The sequence below is a fragment of the Alnus glutinosa genome, chromosome 5 (assembly GCF_958979055.1).
Source record: "Alnus glutinosa chromosome 5, dhAlnGlut1.1, whole genome shotgun sequence".
NCBI classification, from domain to species: Eukaryota; Viridiplantae; Streptophyta; class Magnoliopsida; order Fagales; family Betulaceae; genus Alnus; species Alnus glutinosa.
The window spans coordinates 14,957-42,851 of NC_084890.1; the positions used below are offsets into that span (position 1 = coordinate 14,957).

At 40.6% G+C, this 27,895-nt stretch overlaps 1 protein-coding gene across 1 annotated transcript; it reads left to right on the forward strand.

The window, feature by feature from the left end:
* Positions 1–16: 16 nt before the first annotated feature.
* LOC133868465 (sodium/hydrogen exchanger 6) lies at positions 17–27,771 on the forward strand. The gene is made up of 22 exons (XM_062305366.1): positions 17–421; positions 636–687; positions 843–902; positions 992–1,016; positions 1,146–1,231; positions 1,316–1,427; positions 2,798–2,860; positions 2,987–3,006; positions 3,093–3,190; positions 7,026–7,054; positions 7,158–7,189; positions 7,290–7,337; positions 7,426–7,486; positions 7,572–7,669; positions 7,758–7,833; positions 7,927–7,946; positions 8,059–8,156; positions 8,238–8,347; positions 10,338–10,421; positions 10,743–10,840; positions 10,959–11,041; positions 27,368–27,771. The coding sequence occupies exons 1-22, from the start codon at positions 235–237 to the stop codon at positions 27,415–27,417; spliced, it is 1,590 nt and encodes a 529-aa protein (XP_062161350.1). The 5' UTR covers positions 17–234; the 3' UTR covers positions 27,418–27,771.
* Positions 27,772–27,895: the final 124 nt, after the last annotated feature.

Below are 27,895 nucleotides of genomic sequence, written 5' to 3' on the forward strand. Positions count from 1 at the left end.
ACTTACAGAATTTGTCAAAAGAATCCGTGCGTAAGCGGCGCGGAGTCTCTGAGGAGTCAGAAGGAAAAGCAAAAGGCAGGATTAAACGAGGCATAGAGGGGTAAATAGCCTCTGGGACTTGGGGCATCTGCATCATCAAATGCTTCAGAGGCCCCGGTTATAAACATATATCTGAGTTATTGGTAGAGAGATCGACAAAATTTGGGTTGGTCGAAATTGAGAATAAAATTCAGAATGGGCATAGAGGATGAAATATCGCCGGCAGATGCCCGGGGGAGTAGTCCTGGAAAGGATCAGCAAGCGGCAGGAGTGGGCATCCTTCTCCAGATCATGATGCTCGTCCTCTCTTTCGTCCTCGGCCATGTCCTCCGCCGTCACAAATTCTATTATCTTCCTGAAGCCAGCGCCTCTCTTCTCATAGGTGTGCAACTATAACGACAATAATCCTTTGTTAATCTTTGTACCGTTCTGACTAATTAAGGCTTTTCGGAAGCGACATCCTTGGACCCTGTTCCAATTATAGAAACAACATCAACCTGATCAGAAAAATATATGGTTTTTTTTTTTTTTTTTTTTTTTTTTTTTTTTTTTTGTTTCAATTGAAATATATACATATTTTTGTTTCTTTTTGTCAGGTTTAACTGTTGGTGTCCTTGCTAACATCTCAAATACAGAAACTAGCATCAGGTTCTCCGTGCCTATGCACTTCTTCTTTTGTTATGTGGTCATAAAACCCTTTCTCTACCCAAAACAATTAACCCAATAAATAAGGAAGGGGGAGATGAAGGCCCTGTTACGTGATTTTAGCTTTTTGGTCAGTAATATTTCGTTCATTGCTGCAGGGCTTGGTTCAACTTCCATGAGGAATTTTTCTTCCTGTTCCTGTTACCTCCCATCATATTATATCCTTCCGAATAATTTATGCTTTTTCTTTATCAGTGCTTGTTAACTGGTTTCTACATATAGTTTTTCTTGACACTTTAGTGCTTACTCAGTCAGGTTTCAGTCTCCCACCTGTAAGCGCTCAGTACCTTCTAGATATGTGTGTGTGTGTGTGTGCACCATGCCCGCTTGGGCTCCAATTTGCATGCAACTCAACCAATGTACTTCCAGTGTGATTTACTCCATTGTTGCGTCCTTTGCAGAAACCTTTCTTCTCAAACTTTGGAGCCATTGTGACATTTGCTATCGGTGGGACATTTATAGCTTCAATTGTTACTGGTGTTCTAGTGTAAGAGTTCTTCTTCACTCACTCTAAGCAAACTTTTATGATAGAGTTTCCATCCTCCTCACTTTTTCTTTTTTTTTTTGGCAGTTACCTTGGTGGTCTGATGTACCTCATGTACAGACTTCCATTCGTTGAGTGTCTGATGTTTGGAGCTCTTATATCAGCAACAGATCCGGTCACTGTTTTGTCCATCTTTCAGGTTCTTTCGTGCTCTCACCATGTGGCTATTGTAAGATGTGGTCCACAGGTTTGGTGAAACCAAATTGCCCAATCAGTCATCCTACACTCTTGTACAACTGCTCATGTCATGAGTTTTTGACACGAGCACTCTTCATAAGTATCATGGGTTCTTTTCTTTTCTTTTTTTTTTTCTTTTTTTGATAAGTAATAAGCCAATCTCATTAAAAGCGTGAGGCGCCCTTAGTACACTAGGAGTATACAAAAGGAAAAGTATCATGGGTTCTTCTGTCTTCCCTTAAACACTAATGTCATGAAAATGCCCCTAGTCCTTTTTATTGACACATAATAGTTGGTTCTACGATTTGAATTTTTTTTTGGTGTTATCGCCTTACCTCCATAAAATCTCTTATCTCACATGAGTTTTGTAGTCACCATTAAAGAGCCAAGCATTTCTAAACTTTTCCTTGTGTCTCAGTAATTGTTTGAACACTTCTACCCTAACATTTCAAAATTTGTTCATAGATACATGTGAAATATCATCAAAAAAAAGTTTTTGGTCATGAGTATGTACCCTACAAAGCTCCGTTAATTATGGCGACTCTAAAATTTCTTCTAGGTGTAGAAGAGGCAAGACCCATGTGATTTAGGGTTGTATGTCTAGGGGGTTTTTGTAGTTTGTTTTCTCGGGGCCTTAGGTTTTTTTCCTATTGCTTGGGTTGTCTGATGGGTTTTCGGGTTAGCTTTGGTTCTCCTTTGTATACCACTTGTGTACTTAGGAGCGCTTTATGCTTCATTTTCTTAATAAAATTTTAATTACCTATCAAAAAAAAAAGTATGTATACATATATTGTAACACCCCGGTCGCATATTTAGAAGATGAGTAGCCCACATAGAGAGGGTGGTTTATAAAGATGGTCATGAGTGGTAAGTTTCACATTACCTAGTTATTAGGTGAAACTAGGTTTTATAAAGAATTCTAGGAAAACTCCAAATCGACTAGTCCTTTTGGGGTGATAGCGCAGATGTGGCTAGCGCTTTTTCCTTGGGTCATTACATATATGGTAGTGATATGTGATATGAACCATCCCTGCTAGGAAGTGGTTTGAGATGGTAAGAGTCTCTTGTTTGTTGCGTCATTGCTGTAGAACAAGGTAATTATATGGGGAATCCTTGCCTTCAAATTCTTCCTCAATACTGCTTTTCTAGGTGTGATACTGACCTACTGGGTAATTTTATTCACCTATGTATCTGTTTGTGATTGTCTTCCATGTTAACCCTGTGTTTAGCAGTAATAACAACAATGATGACAATAAAAAACTACAGGTTATCTTTGGTCCAAGCTTTAATGTTTCAGTAATATATATATGTATTTGTGACGGCCTTATGCAGGAACTTGGCACGGACACGAACCTATATGCATTGGTATTCGGGGAATCTGTTTTGAATGATGCAGTAAGTTGTTACCATTATCACATTGGTATCCTGTGTTCTTGTTCAGCACATCTTCTATTTAAAGACAAACCATGTTTATTGAATGACTTTGTTGTTGTTTTTCTTGGTATGTTGCACTATTGGTAGATGGCAATTTCCTTGTACAGGTACATAAAAGTGAATTACACTTGTCCCCACCAATTAGAGTCTTATTGGAGTTCAGTTCTAAGTGAACCAGTGTTTTGCTATGCAGGACAATGTCATTGGTAAAAAGTCACGACTCATCTGGACAAAACTTCTTCATGGTGATTGTTAGGTTTCTTGAGACCTTTGTTGGCTCAATGTCTTCAGGTTAACTTTTGCACTTACAATATTATAGATTTGAAAGAAATATCATTTTCTTTGGCATTTGTTTAAACATGCTTGTGGAGTGAATGCATTGAATTTTTCAAAAGATTTTTTTTATTGATAGTGGTATTTTCATGTTTTAATATTTCTCTAGGCTTATTTTCAAAATAACTCCCATGTAGTCTGATACCAAAACTGAAGCAGTCAGCTGCTCTGAATAATTTTTTGATGGATTAATTGAATTTCATCTTATTTAAGTTGTTTTATGAGAAAGATGTGAAAATCCAGTATGGAAGAAGACTAAAGTGGGTACAAGTATGAGAAAGTAAAATTTGAGGAAGACGAATGGATAGATATAGGAAAAAGAAGACCAGGACATTAAGCCTAGATTTTTTAAGCAATCACATGAGGTTCGTGAGAATCACACCATGAGAATATGCATCACGTGTCACTCAGTAATAATATCTGGTTTCGAAAAAATCATGAAGTGAAGGTTAGGGAGCCATTGAATTTGTCAAGACAGATGGTGCAGCCTTGGAAAATCTGTGATGTTTTTAGTTTGAAACTCTCAATTTTCGCAATTTCAAGTTCTATCATGTAGGGTTATGTTCAACATCTGATGGAGACTAGTCCTACTAGGTTTGAAGGTGGTGCATATTGAGTCTAGGGCTGAATGCGTTTATAATCAATTGCTTATGGCACATGCTTATGCAGTGTCAGAACAGTAGGTTTTAGGAAAAGTTGCTTAAAGAATTTTTTTGGGGTTTAAAAAAGGTTTTTTTTTTGGAGCAAGGGATCTCCTTCTAGATCTTATCAGTTGACTCCTAAAGGTAGCAAAGAGTTGAAAAGGCTAGATTGCTCCATTAACTATGACATTAAAGGATCTACGTCCAAGTTGAGCGGTATAAGAGGGTGGGTATCTTTTGTTCCCTTATGAAGCTGACAATCATCTCTTGGAACGTGAGAGGGTTGAATGAGATTAATAAACATTTGGGTATTAGAAATCTCAAGACGTGGAGGCTGTCATAGTGCGAAGCTTGTGGGGTGAGCAACACCTGGATTGGTGCCAGTTGAAGTCTAGAGGGACTTCAGGTGGTATTGTTTTGAGCTGGGATAGGAGAGTTGTGGAAAAAATTGATGATTCTGTGGGTGATTATACGATGGCGTGTAAATTAAGAAGCGTGAGCTAGTTTGAGTGGGCTTTTGCCAATGTCTGCTGCCCTAATTCAGATGTGGACCGTCGATTGTTATGGGAGGAACTAGCGAGGTTGATTCGTTGGTGGGATTTGTCTTGGTGCATTGGTGGCAATTTTAATGTGACATGCTTCCTTAGTGATTGATTGGGAGAGGCTAGATTTTTTCTAGCTATGGGAGAGTTCTCAAACTTTGTCTTCGAGCAGGGTCTTATGGATATCCCCCTCTAGGGTGGTTACTTCACCTAGTCTATTAATCGGGATTCTCCTTTTTGGTCTAGAATTGATAGGTTTCTCTATGCTTATGAGTAGGACGAACATTTCTCGAACGTTATCCAGACCAGATTACCCATAGTTTTTTTATATCACCTTCCTATTCTCCTTGATTGTGGCATTTTTCAAAGGGGTAGAAGGTGAGGCATTGGTGGTCTTCTTATTGCTTTCATGGCTGTCCTAGCTTAGTTTTGGCTAAAAATTGAAAGCTCTGAAAGTTCACATAAAATTGTGGAATGATACAGAGTTTGGTAATGTGGAGAAGAACAAGAGGGCTCTTCTTTTTTTTTTTTTTTTTTTGATAAGTAAGAAATCAATCTCATTAAAAAAGCGTAAGGCGCCCCTTAGTACACTGGGAATATACAAAGGAAATGCTTAATTAAAAAGAGAAAAGCGAGCTAGAAAGTCAGCAAAAGTGAAAGACGAAGGGTGGACATAAGCCGTAGTCCAAAAGCACAACCTCTAAGGAGGAATACGGCTTATATATACATATATATTTGCGGAGTCTCTTCCTCCTGTTTGAAGCAGCTTCGGTGTTGAAGGTTAATTTGGCTAAGTCTAATTTAATTCCAGTGGAGCATGTTGATCAAGCGGAAAGGCTAGCCGACATTTTAGGGTGTGGGTTTGCCACTTTGCCGGTTAAGTATCTTGGTCTTCCTTTGGGGGCCTCCTATAAGTCCACGCATATTTGGGACGGGGTTGTTGAGAAGATTGATCATTGTTTGGCTAGTTGGAAAATGATGTATCTCTCTAAGGCTGGTAGAATAACCCTTATTAAGAGTACCTTAGCCAATGTGCCTACTTACTTTTTGTCTCTGTTCCATCTCCCGAGGAGTGTTGCCGCTCGCTTAGAGAAGCTACAACGGGATTTTCTTTGGGGTGGTTTGGAGGAAGAATCTGAATTTCACTTGGTGAGGTGGTCGAAAGTCTGTTCCCCAATTTCAGATGGGGGGTTAGGTATTCGAAATTTGTTATTGTTCAACCAAGCTTTGTTAGGTAAATGGTTGTGGCGGTATGGAATAGAGAGAGAAGCTTGGTGGAGAGTTGCGGTGGATGCCAAGTATGGTAGTTTGTGGGGTGGGTGGTGCTCCCGCGAGCCTGTAGGTGCTCATGGGGTGGGGCTGTGGAAGAATATCAGGAAAAGGTGGGGGAGTTTCTTTGGTTTCTCTAGATTGGAGGTGGGGGATGGGGTTAGGACAAAATTTTGGCATGATCTGTGGTGCAGGGATAGGGTGTTGAAGGAAGTTTTGCCTGTTCTTTTTGGTATTGCTCAGATGAAGGATGCTTCCGTTGCGGATAATATGGAGGTTTTGGGCGGCTCTATCCAGTGAAATGTGAGCTTTGTTAGAGAAGCGCATGACTGGGAAGTGGGTATTTTTGCATCCTTCTTTCATGTGTTACATTTAGCCATGGTGAGTAGAGATCGTGCTGACAGGCTTAGGTGGGTCCCTTCCGAGAAAGAGGTGTTCAAGGTTAAATCCTATTTCAGCTCCTTGGCCGGCGGTGAGGGTAGTCGTTTCCCTTTGAAGAGTGTGTGGAGGACCCAGGCTCCTTCGAGGGCGGCGTTCTTTGCGTGGTCGGCAGCCCTTGGTAAGATTCTTACAGCGGATAATCTCAGGAAGCGAAAGATCATCATTGTGGATAGATGCTACTTGTGCAAAAGAGACGGGGAAACTGTGGACCACCTTCTTCTTTATTGTGATGTGGCTTCTACTTTATGGAATCATGTCTTTTCTCGGTTTGGTATGTCTTGGGTCATGCCTAGGAGAGTTGTCGATTTTTTTTCTTGTTGGTGGAAGGCGGGTAGGTCAAGGAGTGCGGCAGTTTGGAAGATGGTGCCTATATGCATTCTTTGGTGTGTTTGGAAGGAGAGAAATACTAGGTGTTTTGAAGACTTGGAGAATTCCATGGAGAATATTGTTGCATCGTTTTTACATTTGTTGTATCTTTGGACGGAGGCTTTGTTGTCACCCGTGTCTATTAGCTTTTCTGATTTTCTTGTTCGTTTTTCTTTGCCTTCTTAGGCGTTTCCTTGTGTATACTTCCAGTGTACTTAGAGGGGCGCCTTACGCTTTTTTTCTTTATATAAAATTTCATTTACTTATAAAAAAAAATATATATAATTCACTTTAGGTCAGCTTTATTTTGATGTCACGGAAATTGTGTGCAAGTGTTGTTTGTGGAACCGGCTTATAAAGAAAAGGGAGTAAAGAGGAGAAGAAGAGAGAGAGAGAGAGAGAGAGTCCTACTTAAGAACAACATAGAACTTTCATATTATCCAATTGTTTGATCTTTAAAAATTTTGATTTTTTGTTCTCATCATCTGCATGGTTTTTCAAGTTACTAATAGTTAATTTCATATGGCTCTGCAGGTGTTGGAGTTGGATTTACTTCTGCTTTGATATCCTTTTTTTTTTTTTTTATCATTTTTCTTACATTCTGTCAAAGATTTTACTTGGTATACTTTTAGCACTTAATTCTTGTGGGACCTTAATTATCAGAACCTTTTTAAGTATGCAGGGTTGGATATTGACAAGTGAGTCCAGCGTATATATCTTTCTTTGCGAAATTTCTGTTAGTCATGCTGCATATGACAAATTCTTATACAAATTTTATTTTTATTGTCCTCTGTTCAGTCTTCAAAACTTGGAGTGCTGTCTCTTTGTCCTATTTCCATATTTTTCGTAAGAACTATTTTGCCATTTCTTTTGAGAATTTTCATTCTTTTCTGGATTTTTGGTGCAATTTTATTCAAACGTTCATTCTTTCTAGGTACATGCTTGCGGAAGGCCTTGGTCTATCTGGTATTGTATCAATATTGTTCACAGGAATTGTAAGTGGATGTACATTGTTTTTTCTGTATAACCGCCTACTACACATTGAAGCTGTGTTATGGAAACATTGGTTTTTCGTTTTAGGTCATGAAGCATTACACATTCTCAAATTTGTCGGAAAAGTCTCAAAAATTCGTATCTGCATTTTTTCATTTGATATCATCATTAGCAGAGACATTTGTGTAAGGAATCTTGTCATTATCTTTAGCTTATCAAGTGATTGAATTTTTATATCTGCATGATACTGTTGACTTGTTTGCCAATGTGCAGATTTATATATATGGGCTTTGATATTGCCATGGAACAGCATAGCTGGTCACATGTTGGATTCATTTTCTTCTCAATTGTATCCTTGCATAATTTGAAATGATAAGTGTACCGATACTTTCATTAAGTGACACTTGCAGTTGTTTCTTAACTTGCCATATGATTACCCCAGATATTTATTGGAGTAGCAAGGTATGCATCTGTATTTATTAATACGAGGACTCTTTGATCTTGAAATAGACTTATTTCATAATATTAAGATTTTTATTTTACTTGTATTTAAACCCTTTCCATTTTCATGTAGGGCTGCAAATGTTTTTTCTTGCGCATATTTGGTCAATTTGGTTCGACCTGCCCATCGACAGATACCTGTAAAGCATCAAAAAGCACTTTGGTATAGTGGTAAGAAGAGTAGAAATTGCTAATTACTTGAATCTCTTTCTCTGATATTTCCAAATTATCATGAATTATGGGTGTGAGCAGGACTTCGAGGGGCAATGGCCTTTGCCCTTGCTCTGCAATCAGTTCATGATCTTCCAGAAGGACATGGCCAGACAATATTCACCGCAACCACTGCAATTGTTGTTTTGACGGTAGGCAAGCTGATCTTTGTTTTTAAATTAAAACCTTTCATTATCTGGTACCTTAACCCTGTAGATATGCATGAATTCAAATATCCCATACTAATCACCATAGTTTAAATCTGAAGTCAAGAACCTTACATCTATTGCATTCCATCACCTTAGATCATTCTATTTTCAATTTACTCATGAATGCACTATCTTATACAAAAAAAATTCTTCTTGTCCTAAATGAGTCCCACCTTTAGCTTGAAGAAGAAGAAGAAAAGAAAACCCTTAGCCTACTCTGCTTCGCTTGTGAGGGAGGGAGGATGATCCATCCTCCCTCCCTCCTCTTCTGTCCGGTCTAGGTTCGATTAGCTTTTCTTCTTCGCTTGGGTCTTTTAGTTTTGGGGTTTTCTTTTGTTGGGGGTAGTTCTCAGTGGTTGGGTTTTCTGGTGCGCTCGCGCCCCACTCGCGACCTCGCCAGCTTGTTCCGGTCCTTGCCGATGTCACCGTCTCTATGGTTGCCGCCGCGCTGTTGTGGGTGGTTGTTTTTGTTCATGCGCTTCTTGGGTTGTAGATCTACGGGTTTTGGGGACTCCTCGCCGTCCACGTGCCTCTCCAGAGGACTCTCCGTCGTGGTCCGACTCTTCTCCGCCGTAGGCATTGCTGCGGGTGGCAGCCACGCGCTGTTCCTGGGCGAGTGGCCGTGGGTGTTTCTGTTTTTGGGTGCTAGATCTGCGGCGTATGGGACCTCTCCTGCACATACGCGCCTCTCCGATGGCTTCTCCGGCAATTTCCGCTTCTTCCGGTGGTCCTTCCGGCTGGTTTCGCGCCGCTCCAGTTGCGCGTGTCTACACGCGCCGGTGGCGCACCGGTGCTCGTGGCTCCACGCCCCATTGTTTTTTTTTTTCCTCCTGCAGCTCTGGCTTTTCTTTGCATTTTGGGTTTGCTTTCTTGTATTTGGGGTATTGTTGTGTGGGTTTTGGGGGTATTGTTTGGGGGTTTTCTTCTTTGGGGTTTTTTTTGTATGAGGGGGGGTTACTTTGTATTTTGGGTTTTATTGTATCATGGGGGGTTTCTTTTGTATCTTGGGTGTTTGATGAGGGGTTTCTTTTGAATCTTGGGTTTTATTGTTTTATGGGGGATTACTTTGTATCTTGGGGGTTGGATGGGGGTTCTATTGGGTTTTATTTTATTATGGGGTTACTTTGTATCTTGAGTTTCATGTGGTTTTTGGGTGTTGTGGGTATGTAGTTTCTTATGGGTTTTTCATGTGGTCTAGCTGAGTTGCTCTTGTGTATACTTCTTGTGTACTTAGAGGCGCCTTACGCTTTTTTAATGAAATTTTCTTACTTATCAAAAAAAAAAAAGAAATGCATCTGTTTCTTATGGTGCAGCTCATCCAACTTGACATCTACTTTGAGCTGCACTCTTTATATATGCTGCTTCTCATCAGCCATTGTAGGATATACAAAGCATAGTTTGCCTCGTTCTTCAGCTTTAATAAATTTCATGAATCATATGTGCCAATCACTGGATTATTTTTCATGTCTCCCGGTTATCGTATTTCCTACAAATTGATTTTATCACAGCAGAAACAAGTTATGGTGAACTGGGCATCCCAAATGTCCCAATTTTTTTTTTCTTTTCTTATTGGCTGCTCAAACCAGGATGTTGGAATTTTTTTTTTTTTTTAAAAGAAACATTCTCTCTGAATTGAAGTTTGACAGCATACATAAGATAGAATTCAAATAAGATTTACAACACAGCCATGCAGGACAGCATGTGAAATTTGAGTGTAATGGGCTGTCTAGCTAAGAAGAGGTGGGGGATGGCAATAGAGCGCTGTAAAGGTGCTTAGGATTCAGTGGAAGAACTAAGAAAACATATATTTCTGGGGAAGCCCCTGCATATAAAAACGACTGTAAACCCATGTTTTGTGGGTGCATGCTGTGAAATGCATATGAGACATCTTGCTCTCGTAATTTACATATAACCTTTTAAATGGTTTTGTCAGGTGTTGTTGATTGGAGGTTCAACAGGTACTATGCTGGAAGCTTTACAGGTTGTAGGTGATGGCCATGATAGCTCCTTGGGGGAAGTAAGTAAATTACCACTTTGGTGTACTTTCACATCAGTAAGAAGATTATTTTTATCCTTGGCCCCAAAGTTACAACTGTGACCTGCACCTATTTTATGGAGATTGTTCTCCAATTAACCCATTCTATTTTATTCTTTCATATGCTTGGTTTATCATTGTTATGCATATGTTTATCCTTCCTGCTTCAAGGATGCTGCTCAGTGAAGTCATATTTTTCCATTATACAGAAATAGTATTAATTGTTCAGATAATACAACTTTGCTGCCACCAGAATGATTCTTACGTCTATGTTTTCTCTTTATATTCCCCTTTCCCTTCAAGAGCTTTGAACGGAACAATGGATACGTTGCTCCCTCATATAATGAGGAAGCATCATCAGCGAACAAGATCAAGATGAAACTTAAAGAGTTCCATAAAAGGTATGCCTTCCAACATGAGACCATAAAGCTATGTTTTTGTTTTTGTTTTTTTCTTTTTAATTTTATGTTAAGAAACCAATGACCCGACCACCCCCCCTTTTTCTCTTTTTCTTTGCAGCACGGCATCATTCACAGCATTAGATAGGAACTACCTCACCCCATTCTTTACAAGTCAGAATGGAGATGAAGAAGAAGAGCATGGTAAGATACACTTGACATGCCTCTTTTAGTTAAGACATATGGCTTGAACAGTATGATGCTCAAGAAATTGTGAACTTTCATTGTTACTGTGAATTGCTTTCATTTCATGACTTGCTTTTGTTTCATGACTTGCATGGAAATATTTTTAGGGATAAATGTATTTTTGGTTCCTGTGGTTTGGGGTTTTGACAAATAGATCTCTGAGTTTTAAAAAGTGATTAATCAGGGTAAGCAAAAAAGAACAAATTAGTCAATGCCATTATAAAAGTTGACAGAATAACTTATAAAAAAAAAAAGTTGACAGAATCCGTTAATGTGCTAAATGGGAGTAGCCGAACCACCCCATAGTCTTGAGGGTGGTTCGTCCACCTAGGGCTGGCAAAACGAGTTCACATGTCGGGTTTGGGTCAGCCTATTTGACCCACAACCAATTAAGCGTCAACTCTAACACGACCCGTTTAGTTAAACGGGTCAGACCCTAACACGACCCACATAAATAATAGGTTGACACAACACAACACTGTTGACCCGTTTATTAAACGAGTCGTGTTGGGTTGACACGACCTGTTTGACTCATTATATAATAAATTCTAAAAAAAAAACACAAATATAAACTAAAAAAAAAATATCATATTGTTTGAATAATCATATTATTCATATATAAACTAAAAAAAATCATATAGTTTGAAAAATCATATAAAGAATAGACTCCGCTAATTCTTTTTAGTTTTTGGTTCAAGTTCTAACTGATTTAAAGAAATAGTTGTTTTGTCTTTTGTGAGGTTTTTATAGGTTTAGTCTTTAGACAACGAGAGAAAGAGAGCTCACACTCACGTAATTGTTTAGGATTTTAGTGTTGAGAAAAAAGAAAAGTTTTAGTATACAGGTTAAACGGTTGACCCGTTATTGGCCTGTTTATTAAAAGGGTCTAACGGGTCAACCCGTTTATGACCCGAACCCATTTAAGTTTAACCCTAACCCTTTAACTTTGTGTCGGGTTCGCGGATCATGTAAAAAATTGTCAGTCCTAAGGCCGCCCCTTCTGAGCATATTTTGGGGTAGCCGAACTACCAATGGTCATGGGGTGGTTTGGCCACTACCCCCAATAGCCATGGGGTGGTTTGGCCACTACCTCTAGTTGGCCTGATTTATGCTGATGTGGCACATTAATGGATTCTGTCACCTTTTCAAATAGCAGAGACTAACTTGTTCCTTTTTGCTTGCCCCAGAGAGATTAATCACTTTTTAAAACTCGAGAAGCTATTTGTCAAAACCCAAACCACTAGGATGAAAAATGCATTTATCCCATATTTTTAAGGGCCTCATGCCAATCTAAGGCCATGTTTGTCTTTGTATTTGTATTATGTTTTCAATATTCACCCACTCAAAATAAATACATTAACAAACAATGCAAAATACATAGTATTTCTCAAATCGTATTGTTACTTTGTTGTAGGAATATTTTGACAAAACATATGCTTAATTTTTGCAAGGATAAGGGCTAAATTATTATTTAAAATATTTATATATATAAAAAAAAAAAAAAAAAAAAAAAAAAAAAAAAAAACACTTGGATTGGTCGTATGGCCACCCTAGGTGGAGGAGGGGTGGTTGCACGGCAAACCCTATCATAGTTGAGGTGGCCGCACGGCCATTCGGACACTTTTTTTTTTAATTATTTTTTTATTTTGATTTTTTATAAGTAAGGCTTTCATATGTTTGTGATTTTTCGCAAAATATAATTTTTTATTTTTTTAAAGGCTCTATTTTTTTTTGGGTTTTTCTCAAAGGCTCTATTTGTTTCGGCATAAAATATTTTTTGGAAAAGGTTTTTCCCATTTTTAAGTGTTTGGTGCGGCATAAAATATTGGTCAACCTGAAAATGTTTTCAGTTGACCAAGAAAAATAATCTTCATGAGATTGCGTAAACCATTTTCCGCCGCTCTCTCACACCTCCAGGCAAACTTTTATGAGATGGCCCTTTATGGGGCCTACTTGCCCAAGCAAGTCTCGTGCCACTTGAACACTTGCCCAGATAGGTAGACTCCACAAGGACCCTCACAATTGTATGCCTAAATTGCAAGCAATATGGGCAAGCAATTGCATTAGATCTCAATCCCACCTCGAAAGCCTCCTATTCTCACTCTCTTCGTCCACAGCTCCTTTTCTCTATCTCTCTCTTCCTCGTAACTCCTCAAATTATATGAAAATATAAGAAATATTTGTTGATTTTCCGTGCAAGCCAAACACCTTAAAATATTTTCAACTGAAATCATTATTCAGGAAAATGATTTTAGCTTAAAACATTTTTCGCCAAAACAAACGGGGCCAAAATACGTAGGTGTACATTATAGAAAATGCATTCTCAAATGTGGACCCCACCAAAATATACTTCTAAAAATTGTACTCATATTTATGTCACATCAAAAACACAAAACACTTGCCCAGATACATTTCCAAATGGGACGTGTTAGACATCCATCCCTTAACCATCTCTTACCCATCTTTATACAACCAAGTTTTAAATCCAATGGTGGATTTGAAAATGAGATGGGTAAATGATTGATTTGTTTCATTTTCCTTTCCAAATACATTAAGAAACATAGCTTAAAATGCTTGGAGAATCTTGTATTATTAAATAAACTAATGATGTGTTCTACTCATTCCATTCTAAAATAGATTAGGTGCTTGCCTTTTTTGGACTGTTTTTGAATATATGAGAGTTTTCAAAAATGATAGTTTTTATCTATTTATCTTCCTTTTTACCCTTAATCCTGAACTCACATTTTTTAAATTTGAGCCTACACTTTTTTTAAAAAAAATTGAACTCATTATTCTTACCTCTCCTATGGTCATTATAATGTTTTTTTTTTTTTTTCCTAATTCATTAAAATACATATAGTTTTTTTTTTTTTTTTATAAGTAAGAGAAATATCATTAAAACGCGAAGTTTTGTGAATTTTAAAGTACTTGCAAGCGCACAAATCGTATACAATATAGTGTGTGTGCAAGTGCGAGGTTGAATCCACATGGAATTGCGTTGTAAAAATTAATTTCTATTTAAACTAATCCTATTTTAATCTAGTTCTAAATTTTTGGGTTTTTGTATTGCAAAATAATAAACTAAATAAAATTGAATAAAGAACAATTAATAAAAAGCACCAAGGTTTTTTAGAATCCACTTCGCCAAATCAAACACCACATTCTTGTATTTTACTCATACAACTAATAAACAAATAAGCTTTATACATTGTTCAAAGTTCCATAAAAATGCATATTAAATCATTCAATGAATTCAACTCAATAACAAATCACAATGAATATCCAATTGCAATCAAATCATCTACTGTATCCGTTTGATAAACAAATCACAATGGATATCCTCTTTCAATCAAATGATTCGATGTATCCATCGGTTGAAACACATTGAATATCTAACTTTTAACAAACAATCATCACAACATTTAATCAAAAAAAAAAAAAAAATCAATCAAAAGAAATAAATCAATTAATTGAATTGGACTTGAACAATATTTTGATAAACATCGGAATTGTATAAAATAAAATAACAAGAATGTGAGTGTTATCAATGGCGAGGTTTCATCTTCAACCTTAGTTAAAGATTTTAGCCTTTCATTAGTTTCAACATGCTAACTTTTATTAAAAACATAAAAGATACCGAGTATAATTAACTTACTAAAGAAAAACCGTATAAGAAATAAACATGCAAAGAGAACTTTCACATACAGCTCTCGATGTGGAAGAGAAAAAATCGTGCTCTTAACTATTGCTTCCCACTTGTGTTCTTTTTTTACAAGAAAAACGTGATATATATACTACCAAGTTTAGGCCTTCTTTTGGTGCTGCCACACGTCCTAAGGAATAACGTATGTTGTTTCTCTGATGCAAATTTTGGAAAGAAAACGTGTCTTGGTTCTCATGCACAGCTTAGGTTAAAAATAATGCACCAATGTGGCACCGCAGGATTTGCTCTAGGTCAAAGACAGAATCTTCCCTTAATCTCTATATTTGGCGCTTTTCCTTTCTGCTCCTCTGCGGCGCTTTGATGAAGGGTCACAAAACCCTTTTATTTTTTATTCCTACATAAACCCCCCTCATGCGAGGCCTTGGGCTTCACTTCTAATTTTTTTTTTTTTTTTTTTTTTTCATGTTTTGTTTTCTTTTATGTGGGCCCCACGAACCCCACCTTATTTCCTTGGTCCTCCACGAGTCCATGCCTCTTTCTCCTTCCTCTCCTTCTTTCTTTTGCTTTATCCTTCATTTATTTGCATGGCTTGGCTTGGCATAGCTTGGCTTGACTCATTTTTGTCCACTTCTTTGCAATTCCACATGAAGACCATTTTTTTTTTTTTCCTTAATGACTTGCAAAATACTAAAACACCAAAACTAACTAAAAACATCAGAAAATAACAAAACTAAAGGTTTAGCACATACAAATTAAGGAGTCCAAATATACAATATTTGGCATTCTTCTTAAAGCGCAGTCAAGTACACAGGGAGTATACAATAAAAGCATCTAAGACGGAGAAGAAAAAAGAACAAGAAAATCATGAAAGCTAATTACTAAGGGAGCTAGGAACGCAACAGTGTACAAAAAATAAAAAATAAAAAGAAAGTTCTGAGCTCCTCAAACGTCCTTTCTTTGTCCTCGAAATTTCTATCATTTCGTTCCCTCCATAAGCACCAAATAAAGTAAGAAGAAATCATCTTCCACACAACGGCATTCCAAGAGCGGCCACTTGTCCACCAACAAGCGAATAAATCTATTTCTCGAAGAGGCATAGCCCAAGACAAGCTGAAGCGGCTAAAGATGGCATTCCATAAGACACGAGCAACCTCACAATGGAGAAGAAGGTGGTCCACAGTTTCTCCATTTATCTTGCACATAAAACACCTATCAATCACAATGATATGTGATAAATGCACTAAATTTTTTCATCGGGTAGCCAACTCGAATAGGAGGTTCAATGCCATCGAGTCTCTCTCTGTCAACGGCTCAGTTTCTTCCGATCAGCCGGTTATCAGGGATTATGCTGCTCAGTTCTATGAGACCTTATTTACTAAACTGTATAATTGGCGGCCGTGGTTGGATGACCTTGCTTTCGACTCTCTGGATGCGGTGGAGGCCTCTTCGTTAGAGCTTCCTTTTGAGGAGAAAGAGGTTTTAGAGGTGGTTAAAGGCATGAACATAGATAAGGCTTCAGGTCTTGATGTGTTCTCTATCGCGTTCTTCCAAGACCATTGGGATGTGATCAAGATTGATATCATGGGGGTTTTCCAAGACTTTTATGCTCATAGCAAGTTTGTTAAAAGCCTTAATGCCACTTTTATTGCTCTAATTCGGAAGAAGTCCGGGGCTTTGGATCTTAATGAAATTCGGCCTATCAGTCTTGTAAGTGGAGTTTACAAGATCATTGTTAAAGTTCTCGTGAATAGATTGAGAAGGGTTGTGGGAAAGATTATTTAGAAACCTCATAATGCTTTTGTGAAAGGTAGGCAAATCCTTGATTTAGTTCTTATAGCAAATGAGTGTTTGGATAGTCGTCTCAATTCCGGTGAACCAGGGTTGCTTTGCAAGCTGGATATTGAGAAGGCTTTTTATCACATTAACTGGGATTTCTTATTGTATATGCTGAAAAGATGTGGTTTTGGGGAGAAATGGTGTTCTTGGATAGCACATTGCATTTCTTCGGTGCACTTTTCTGTTTTGGTGAATGGCACTCCGTCTAGTTTCTTTAGTAGCTCTCACGGGCGATCCTTTGTTTCCTCTTCTGTTATCGTTATGGAGGCTCTAAGTGTAAAAGAGGAGGGGCACATGGCTTATAAAGTATCCAGGTCAAGTTAATCTTGTCGATGCGGAACACTTTAACACGCCCCCTTACGTGTGTCAACTTTGGCCAAACATATGTTCAACATACAGGAGGGAAAGGCCCATCATCGCAAGAGACCCGCTCTGATACCATGTAAAAGTCTATGAGCTCATTCTCATTCTCATTCTCAAAAGACGGCTTGAAAGAAAAGGGGACACCATGGCTTAAAAAGTGTCCATGTCAAGTTAATCTTGTCGATGTGGGACACTTTAACACTAAGTTGCTCACTGCTACTGTTCAGAGATGTCTTCTTTCAGCCTTTTCAGTGGGTTCTCGACGCTCTGAGGTGGTTAACATTTCTCATCTATTGTTCACGGACGATACTTTGGTTTTTTGTGGGGCTAATCCTGAGCATCTTTGCTATCTTCGTGCGTTTGTTCTTGTGCTTTGAAGCTGTCTCAGATTTGAAGATTAACTTGGCTAAGTCTGTTTTGGTTCCTGTGGGTTGTGTGGATAATGTGGATTGGCTGGCATCTTGGGTTGTGGGGTTTCCTCGTTACCTCTAAAGTACCTTGGTCTTCCTTTGGGGGCCTCTTTTAAGGCCAAGTCTATTTGGGATGGTGTTGTTGGAAAGATTGAGAGGCGGTTGGCTAGCTAGAAGTGGATGTATATATCCAACGGTGGTAGGGTTACCCTTATAAAGAGCACTCTTTTCAATCTTCCTACGTATTTCTTGTCTCTCTTTCCTATTCCTGCTAGTGTGGCAAATTGTATTGAGAAGCTCCATTGAGATTTCTTCTGGGGAGATTTAGGTGAAGAGTTCAAATACCCACCTGGTTAGTTGGTCCAAGGTTTGTTCCCATATTTATGAAGGAAGCTTGGGCATTCGGAACTTGAGAATATTCAACTGGGCTTTGTTAGAAAAGTGGCTATGGCGTTATGCACATGAGAGAGAGAGGCTTGGTGAAAAGTTATTGTGGATGCTAAGTATAGTGGTGCGTGATATGGGTGATGCTCCTTAGATCCCCCTGGGTCTCACGGAGTGGGAATTTGGAAGTACATGAGGGAGGAGTGGAGTTTGTTTCGTAGTCAAACCAAATTTAGTTTAGGTCATGGGTCCAGGATTAGATTTTGGCATGATGTGTGGTGTGGAGATTTAAGCCAGAGAATCCTAGACTTTTGTCTCCAACTAATGTCCTCTTGAAGAATAGTATTTTCTAGATCTTTAATAACTGAACATTTCCTCACCTTCTCTTCTGGAGCTAAACCACGTTCTTCCTCTAATCTATCAAGAGCACTCAACTCTTCCATCCGAGCTTGTTTAATAACCTCCACATTACCAAACTCATGTTCGTTCCACCTCTTAAGATCAGCCTTTAAAGCCTTAAGCTTTTGAGCAAAGATGAAGCTTGGAGAGCCTTGAAAACATTAAGATGACCACCAATGTCTCACCCTATCCACAAACCCATTAACCTTTAACCACATATTCTCATACTTGAACAGCCTAGAACCCCATTGAATACCACCACAATCAGGGAGAATAGGAAAATCATTAGAGCACAATCTATGAAGCGTTTTTTGGAAAAGACCAAGAAACTTGACTTCCCAATATGGAGAAACAAGAAACCTATCAATACGAGACCAAGAGGAGATATCATGATTATTGGACCACGTAAATGACCCTCTTGCAAGGGGAAGATCCATAAGACCCTACTCAGAAATGAAGTCTGAAAGCTTCATCATAAGACGCTAAAGCGAACATCTCTCGATCTTTCAACAAGAAAATGAGTGACATTGAAATCACCCCCAATGCACTAGGGCACCTCCCACCAAGAAATAAGGCCAGCCAACTCATCCCAGAGAGACCTTCTAATAATGTCATTTTTGAGACTGTATACCTCCGCGAAAGCCCAAGAAAAGTCATCAGCTACGCTTCTAAAAAAGCAGGCAACAACAAACTCTCCCACGTACACGTCTAACTTCTTTACAATGCTCTTGTCCCACATAATCAAAATATCACCAGAAGCCCCACAAGAGGCTAAATAACACCAATCAACAAAGTGACAATCCCACGAACTTCTCACTATGTTGTTAGATATAAATGTAAACTAAATATAGAAGTAGGGTAAAAGCTTTAGACGCTGAATACTTAGGTATTGATATTGATGCAGTATATATAGATTTACAGGCTGCCATGTATATATGGCATATTATACAGTAGTAATTCTATTCTATAATTTCAAAGGTTTAAATAAGGAATAAATATCATGTCCTCATAGGCAATATAGCCGTTGGCTAAGGTGGAGTTAATGAGAGATATGGAGGAGATAATTGGTTGTCTAATTTAGGAAATCTTCCTAACGGCTCTAGGGTTTGTTTGTGAGCTGTAGTAGCGGCTAGGGTTTCTGTAGAGGGTTCGGCGGCTAGGGTTTCTGTAGAAGGTTCGGGTGTATCCTTAACACCCCCCCGCAAACTGATGGGAGGGACGACCGGAAGTTTCGCACGCAAGCAGCAGAACCGATCAGCATTGAGGCCTTTGGTGAAGATGTCAGCTACTTGATCAAGGGTGGAGATGTACCGAAGTTGGATGTCTCGGTTGGTTACTTTTTCCCATATGAAATGGATGTCAACTTCAATATGTTTGGTGCGGGCGTGGGAAACCGGGTTGGAGGCTAAGGATAGTGCTCCAGAATTGTCACACCAAAGAGTTGGTGGAGACGGAAGTGAAACCTGCAGTTCTCGGAATAGCATACGGAGCCAGTAAAGGTCTGAGGTGGCAAGAGCCATTGCACGGTATTCGGCCTCTGTGCTGGATCGGGAGACGATGTGTTGCTTTTTGGCGGACCATGAGACGAGATTGGAGCCGAGGAAGATGCCAAAGCCAGTGGTGGAGCGGCGGTCGTCGGGGTTGCCAGCCCAGTCAGAGTCACAAAATCCGGTGAGTTGAAGGGAGCCTGGAGTGTAGTGAAGGCCAAAATCAATGGTGCCTTTGAGATACCGAAGCACCCTTTTAGCTGCAGTCCAGTGAGTGGATGTGGGGCTGTGCATATGCTGGCACAGTTGGTTGACGGAGTAGGCGATGTCTGGACGAGTGAGGGTGGCATATTGGAGAGCTCCAACGATTTGGCAATATTCAGAAGGATTGGGAAGGGCGTCTCCATCAAACTTGGACATTTTGGAGCCGGATGTGCAGGGGGTGCGATAAGGCTTGGAGTTAAGCATGCTGGCACGGATGAGAACGTCTTGGATGTACTTGGTTTGCCGTAGGTGTAACCCAGAGGAGTCGCGGGTAGTCTGGATGCCAAGGAAGTAGGAGAGTGAGCCGAGATTTTTGATAGCAAAGGCAGCTTTGAGTTTGGTGATGATGGACTGAATGGTGACCAGATTGTTACCTGTAATAATAATATCATCCACATACACTAAAAGGAAAATGTGAGAACTGTTAGAGTGATATAAAAATAGGGAAGGATCCACTTGTGAGCTAGCGAAACCAAGATCGAGTAAAGTTTGAGAGAGACGGGTGAACCAGGCCCGAGGAGCCTGTTTAAGGCCATATAAAGCCTTGCGCAGTTTGCACACATGATGAGGGAAGGCAGGGTCCACAAAACCTTGTGGTTGCTCCATGTACACATCTTCATCGAGTAAGCCGTGGAGGAAGGCGTTGGAGACATCGAGCTGTTTGAGAGTCCAGTTGAAAGTAATGGCTAAGACTAAGAGCAGGCGAATGGTGGCGGGTTTAATGACGGGACTGAAGGTATCATGGTAATCAATACCGCAAAGTTGGTCAAAGCCTTTGGCGACGAGGCGAGCTTTGTAGCGTTCGACAGTGCCGTCCGGATTCTGTTTAACTTTAAACACCCATTTGTTGCGAACAACATTTTGGTGTAAAGGACGAGGACATAAGGACCAAGTGTCATTGTGTAAGAGAGCTTGAAATTCAGTAGTCATAGCAGTAACCCATTCAGGTTTAGAGGCTGCCTGCTTATATGAAGATGGTGTGGGTGGAAGAATGACAGATGTGAGTGTAACGAAGGGGTGTCTGCTGAGGAAGGAGGTAAAACCAGGGAATGATCTGGGTTTGGAGGAGCCAGTAAGGGAACGAGTGACGGGTCGGTTATTGGGAACTAGAAGGGGAGCAGGGGTAGGGGAGGGAATGGAGGCAGGGCTGGGTAGAATAGGGGAATGAGGGTTGGGAGAGGCGGGTAGGGAAGGAGGGAAAGGGGGAGCGATGGGGGATGGGGGATGATGGAGTCGAGTCAAGGGTTGGGGGATGAGTGGAGGGGGGAATGGGAGGTGGTGAGGAAAGAGTTGAGGGCAGGTTGAAAGAGGATCGGAGTTGCTGGAGGTGTGGTGATTGTGCAGGAACCGGATGGGAGATTTGGACTCTTAGAGGGGAATTTGGATTCATCGAACACAACATTGCGGGAAAGGTAGACTTTTTGGGATTGGGGTTCAAGGCAGCGGTAGCCGCGTTGGTTGGCTCCATAGCCAAGGAAGATGCAAGGTTTGCTTCGATAAGTGAGTTTGTGGGAAGCATATGGGCGAAGAAGTGGATAACATAGGCATCCAAAGCTTCGGAGAAGAGTGTAATCAGGTTCCTTCTTGAAAAGAGTGGAGAAGGGAGACTGGTTTTGAAGGACTGTGGTGGGTAATCTATTAATAAGGAAGACTCAAGTGAGGAAAGAGTCGACCCAGTACTTGGCAGGGAGACCGGACTGTGCAAGGAGAGTTAAACCAGTTTCGACGATGTGGCGGTGCTTTCTCTCAGCAACGCCATTCTGTTGAGATGTGTGAGGGCATGTGAGGCGATGAAAAGTGCCATTGTTACTGAAAAATTGTTTGAAGGCAGTGGAGGTGTATTCTCCACCATTATCGGATTGAAAATACTTAATTTTGGTGTCAAATAAATTTTCAACAAGTAATTTGAATTTGATAAAACAGGAAAGAACATCACTTTTATTAAGTAAGGGGTACAACCATGAAAAACGACTGAATTCATCAACAAAAAAGACGTAAAACTTGCATCCACTCAAAGAAGGCACTGGGGAGGTCTAAACATCCGAGTGAATGACTTCTAAAGGCTTAGTAGACCCCCTGGTAGCTGCTGAATAAGGTAACTGCTTGGACTTGCCAAGTTGGCAGGACTCGCACACTGAAGGGGGACTGACTGGACCAAGTAGAGGAAGGTGATGGTGACGAAGGAGATATTGAAAAACTGAAGTAGAGGGATGGCCGAACCGTTGGTGCCAAACCATGTCATTGGTTTTGACACCAAGGAGGGCAGTGAACCCACTGCATTTATTGGAGGAGTGATGATTCAATGGAATGGGGTAGAGCCCATTTTCACTGGGACCGTGGAGTAGAATTGTTCCTATCAAGTTGTCCTTCACAGTAAAGTCAACATCAGTAAGAGCAAACCAACATTTATTATCTTTGCAAAATTTATTAATAGATAGTAAGTTGGCTGAAGCAGTAGGGCAGTGCAAGATATTTTTAAGGAGAAAATTGTGGGAAGTAGATGTAGGTGAATTAACTAAGGAAGAACCAATGTTTTGAATATGCAAACCTGCGCCATTGCCTACACCAACAGTATTGGATCCATCAAAGGGCTGAGCATTGGTGAGGTTGGAGGATTCTGCAGTGACGTGCGTGTTGGCTCCAGAGTCGGCTAGCCAGTCTTGAGTGACAAATTCTTCATTGGCTTGTGCTGTCATGGCAGCGAGCTGCAATGGGGGATGGCGCCCTTGGTATGCAAAATCCATGCGATGGTAGCAATCCAACGCACGGTGGCTTGTTCTTCCGCATATCTGGCAAGGGGAGTATTGGCGTGGAGGGGGAGAGGATACGGGAATAGGATTCTCAGCAGTAGGACGTGGTGGAGGAGATGGAGAAGGGGGCTGATATCTAGGAGAAAAGGGAGGATTGTGTCGAGGGGAGAATGGAGGGTGGGAGAAACGATTATGGGGTGAGGAGTGACGGTATTGGCCAGATGGTTTGGGAAATTGAGATTTTCTGAGGCTTGGATTGTTGCTGTAGGATGGTTTGGAGCGGTGTGCATGGAGTGCAAAGGATCCGGTTTCAGGGGTTAAGGCTTGTTGTTGATTCTGGAGTAGTATTTCATGGCTTAGCAACTCGAATTGAAAATCATGGAATGTGGTTTCTCGATCACGTAGGGAGAAAGCAGTAACAAAAGGGTTAAAAGTAGGGTTGATACCGTTAATAATGTAGGAAATAAGATCATCATCGTCGACGGGTTTACCGACAGCGGAAAGTTCATCAGCCCATGACTTGGCTTGATTGAGATATTCGGTGCACGACTTAGTCCCCTGCTGCAAGCTTTGTAACTGACGCTTGAGATGGGAGATGCGTGATTTAGATTGACCAGCAAACCGTGTGGACAGAGAGGTCCATGCAAGCCTCGATGTGTTCAAACCGTACATCGAGGGCACAAGAGAAGGTGCTAGAGAACATATGATGAGACTCAGGAGCTGTTGGTCTCGTCTCAGCCATGCAACATAGGCTGGGTTCGGAATCTGAGCGTCACCAGTGGTATTGGCGACGGTTCTGGGCGGACAGGGATCGGTTCCATCGAGTAGGCCTTGGAGATCATAACCACATAGGATTGGTTGAAACTGAGCAACCCAGCCTAGGTAGTTAGGACCTTCCAGTTTGATGCTGCCGAGTTGAGTAACATTGGGCAAAAAGTTGGTTTCAGCAGTGTTTGTGTTGGCCATGGGAAAGCGTTGGCTATTGGTAGGCTCTGATACCATGTAAACTAAATATAGAAGTAGGGTAAAAGCTTTAGACGCTGAATACTTAGGTATTGATATTGATGTAGTATATATAGATTTACAGGCTGCCATGTATATATGGCATATTATACAGTAGTAATTCTATTCTATAATTACAAAGGTTTAAATAAGGAATAAATATCATGTCCTCATAGGCAATATAGCCGTTGGCTAAGGTGGAGTTAATGAGAGATATGGAGGAGATAATTGGTTGTCTAATTTAGGAAATCTTCCTAACGGCTCTAGGGTTTGTTTGTGAGCTGTAGTAGCGGCTAGGGTTTCTGTAGAGGGTTCGGCGGCTAGGGTTTCTGTAGAAGGTTCGGGTGTATCCTTAACAATAAACTCCAATTTTGTTTCTTGCAAGCAAATAATATCCGCCTTTCAATGCCTAATGAGGTTTCTTACTTTCAACCACTTGCCACCCTCGTTTAACCCTCTAACATTTCATGAAAGAATTTTGGGCTTCATAACAAACCTCTATGCACCCTCCCTTTGCTCCTATTACGAGAAGCATTGCCACAATGAGTGTCATAATTAATATAACTGGCTAACCTGTTCAATTCCCTCGTACCTTTGTTTCCCAAATTTGAGCTAGGACCCGCTTCCTTCTCATCATTTCTGGCTACAATATCCTCAAACAAGGCCGAAAGCCGTCCTTCGAAACCATCGCACGAAAGCCCCACCAAGTGACGAAACTCCTGAACCAACTGCAATACCCAATCTGAAGACCTCTTCCCAGACTTTCCCCCTAAACTTGTCTGCTGGACAGCAAGACAATGGAGTAGACACCTCCTCTAGAAGCAAATATAATTCCATACAACTCCTTAGCCCCAAACTAGAAGAAGAGGGAGGTGTGAGTAGACGTGACAGCCACCAAAGAATCCTCCGGAGAGCTCTGAGGACTGAGAATGAGGACAGGCTGCATAGCACCACAGGGAGAGGCACCCAAAGAACCCAGCCCAAACAACCACAGCTTCACTAGAATCCACCGAGGCTATTTTGGCAGAAACCAAAGGCGCTTCAAGACCCAAGGCTATTTCAGGAGGAGGTTGAAGATTGGAAGGATCTGAGAAGCCATCTCCGGTTGAGGATGAGAGTTTGCTGGGATAGGAACGCTAGGGGGAGGAGGCAAGCCACCAGCAACCTCTGGCTTCACCAAAGGTGACAATGGAGAGTAGGCTCCTCCGAAACCAAGCCTTCCGCTAGTAGCTCATCGGCAGGTTCTGGCCCTGAAAACAACTCGGGTAGAGGAGAAGAATCGGCATACATACCAATAGAGGGGTTCACCAGAACAGAAACTCTGGAAAACAAGGGTGGCAAGACAAAAACCAAACCACCGGCAGCCTCTAACCTTGCCGGAGGCGACCCAACACCGCCAGACCCCATCGTCGAAGCCAAACCCTCCACCGGATGCACAAGCGGCAATGCAAAACCTAGAGACTCTCCGGGCTTCAGGACGTGAGTTGGGCTTAGGTTTCTTTTGAGCCCAACACTTTCTTCTCTTCTTACGCCCAGGAACCTTGGGCTTACAGCCAGGCCCATACAATTCAGGCCCTTCACAAACACTAATTAGAGCTTGGTCCACTTTAGCCTTTAACTTCATGAGTTGGCACTTCCATTCCCAAAGAGGAGGATGCGACACCCTCTTTCCTGTCAGCTTACCATCTCCTGCAAATTTATCACCAAAATGGCAAGCAAACTTGCCTCGAGCAGCAGAGCATGACTGAACGCCAAACAGAGACAGACCCATCACGTTCTCTGCAGCACAGCGGTCCTTACCCAGTGGTTCCACTGATCACATCATCGTCTTCTCCACCTCCGAGAGGCTGGCTGCTGAGCGTAGAACCTCCGCAAAAGATGGCGCATTAGCTTTGCCGAAATAACCGACCCTCTGGTAACAGCACAACTCTGAACCAGCCCTAATTCCACCAGCTTCCCAGACTCTTTCAACACCGATGCTGGAGGAACCAACCCAAACCCAACCGAAACTTCAAAGAAAGCACTTACCTTACCCAACTCAGTGGCAAACCAGCTCCACCCCTGCCCTTCACGACCTTCAGGAATGAAAATGAGATCCCTCTCCGGCCACCCACAACATATACTACCACCTCAAGGTACCTACCAGCTAGATTACCGCCTCTCCTAACAATGAGAACCTTTGACCCTTCCCTAAAAGACTTGACAAACTCCTTATCCCCCGGGTACCACAACTAATCTCCATCGTCAAAGCCAGCCAAACTATGCTCTGAGCTCCTAAAAGAACCAACCCGGAGAAACTTCTCCTTTCTGCCAATCTCACCACCAAGGCTCCTTCTACAACCGAGAACACAAAAGTTTTTGTCTCAATGAAACACCACCTCTGCATACTTTGCTGTTAGTTATGTGGATCTTTCTCCACCAATTCCTCGCACTTCAATCACCCTAAACTAACTTCAAAGCCAATCCTTCAAGACCTCATCACCAAGAATTGTTGCAATTCCCTTCTCTCTGTTTTTGTTCTACACAATGTGAACACCAGAAAGCCCCATACATTTTAGCTCCCACATAGAGAAAATGTCGTATATGAATCTAGGTTTGTGCTCGAGTAATAATAGCTATAGTATATGGTGAGAAGAACTTCTATTATATTTTTGGCTAAAGCATATTATTAGTCGTGTTCAAGCAACTATAACTACAACTTATGATGTTGGTAACAAACTCAATATCTTCAGTAGCATTATAGAACTTAAAATACATATACTTTGTAAACTTCCATCTATTTTGGGCCAAGTAATGCTATATTATATACCCCACTCCATCCCACTAAGCTGATGTGGCAATGCCCCCATTGGATTTTAACAAGGGCTGGTCCAAATGTGTGTGATATAATGCAAGACTGATCTTGGCACTATAGATTCAGACAGAACCATTTCAATAAGCAAAGTTATATTAAAACATTGAACTCTGGTTTCTCTCGTCAACCCTTTGATTTGATGGTGGTGCTGAATCCACTCGATTACCAGACGTAAATTGATCTCTGCTGATTTTTTCAAGCTATGCTGTTTTTGAAAGTACTTGAATGGTTTTTTGAGTCTAGTTGTGAAAAGATAGAACCAAATAGTGAAGTGTTCTGTACAATCTCGTTTGAGGTTACAAGGGTTTCCGTGTGCACTTAATTCAATATTTATTGCATTCTATATTACTTGCAGTAACTGGATTGATAAATTGATTTTTTTGGGATAAATAGATGATTTTGTGGTAGGTGGTCCGTAGATGTTATTTCATACTTTTGCTCTGATTCATGCTAGCAAATTGATCATCTTTACCATCTTTTAATTTCCAAATTGATCGCATATAAAAGATCTGCTAGTTTCCTTATCATATAAATCTGATAGAAAGGTGCAGAAAAAAGGATCTATTTTTGTCATTAATAGGGAAGCGTTGATCCGCCATATCATTCAGTAACAAAAGACAGAAGTGGTCTCTTTTTTGTCATTTGTGGATTATTGATTGGCCACCTGTACAAATTCTTTCACTAGCTTCTTAATTACATATATTCAGTTGCTATGTTTGAAATATTGAATTAAAGAGTGCATGTCTCAGAGATGGGAAGTCTGACTTTCCATTTGAATATCATCACTTTTTTCTGTTACCTTTTGTAACTGAGATGAGTTTTTTTATCACACTGGATCTACTTGAATGTTGATTTTTCGGTGCTTCAACAGATGAGCCAATGCCTAGTTCTATAAGGGGGGGTTTCCATGGCCATGGTTAGATTGCTGCAGTGACAACTTGCTCAGAAGCGCATATGATGTGAGGAGTCGACGTTGTACATAATTTACAAAACTGCATCCTAGAGAAGTAGAGATAGCTGAGTGGGTGAAGTGGCAAAACGGACAATATCACATCACTGTCACCTTTGTGCATTCCTACTTTCTAAATACAGTTGTAAAGGTTATACGAGGGAGACATTTATTGGATGGTAATACTAGGACAGTTGGGCATCTATTGTTAAATGTTACAATCAAATTGATCATTGTAGGCCTATTCCATTAAATGGATTTAATTGTCAATACTGTATTAAATAAGTTGTAGCTTTAATTGCAAGTACATGTTTGGTTCGCTTTCATTCTATTCCTATTACTTTTTCATTTCCTTTTTCCTTCTCTTTAAAAAACACTTTCCAAACATCGACTATTCTATCTACATTGTGCTCCTTCCAATTCAATCCATCCAAACGGATTATTAAGTAT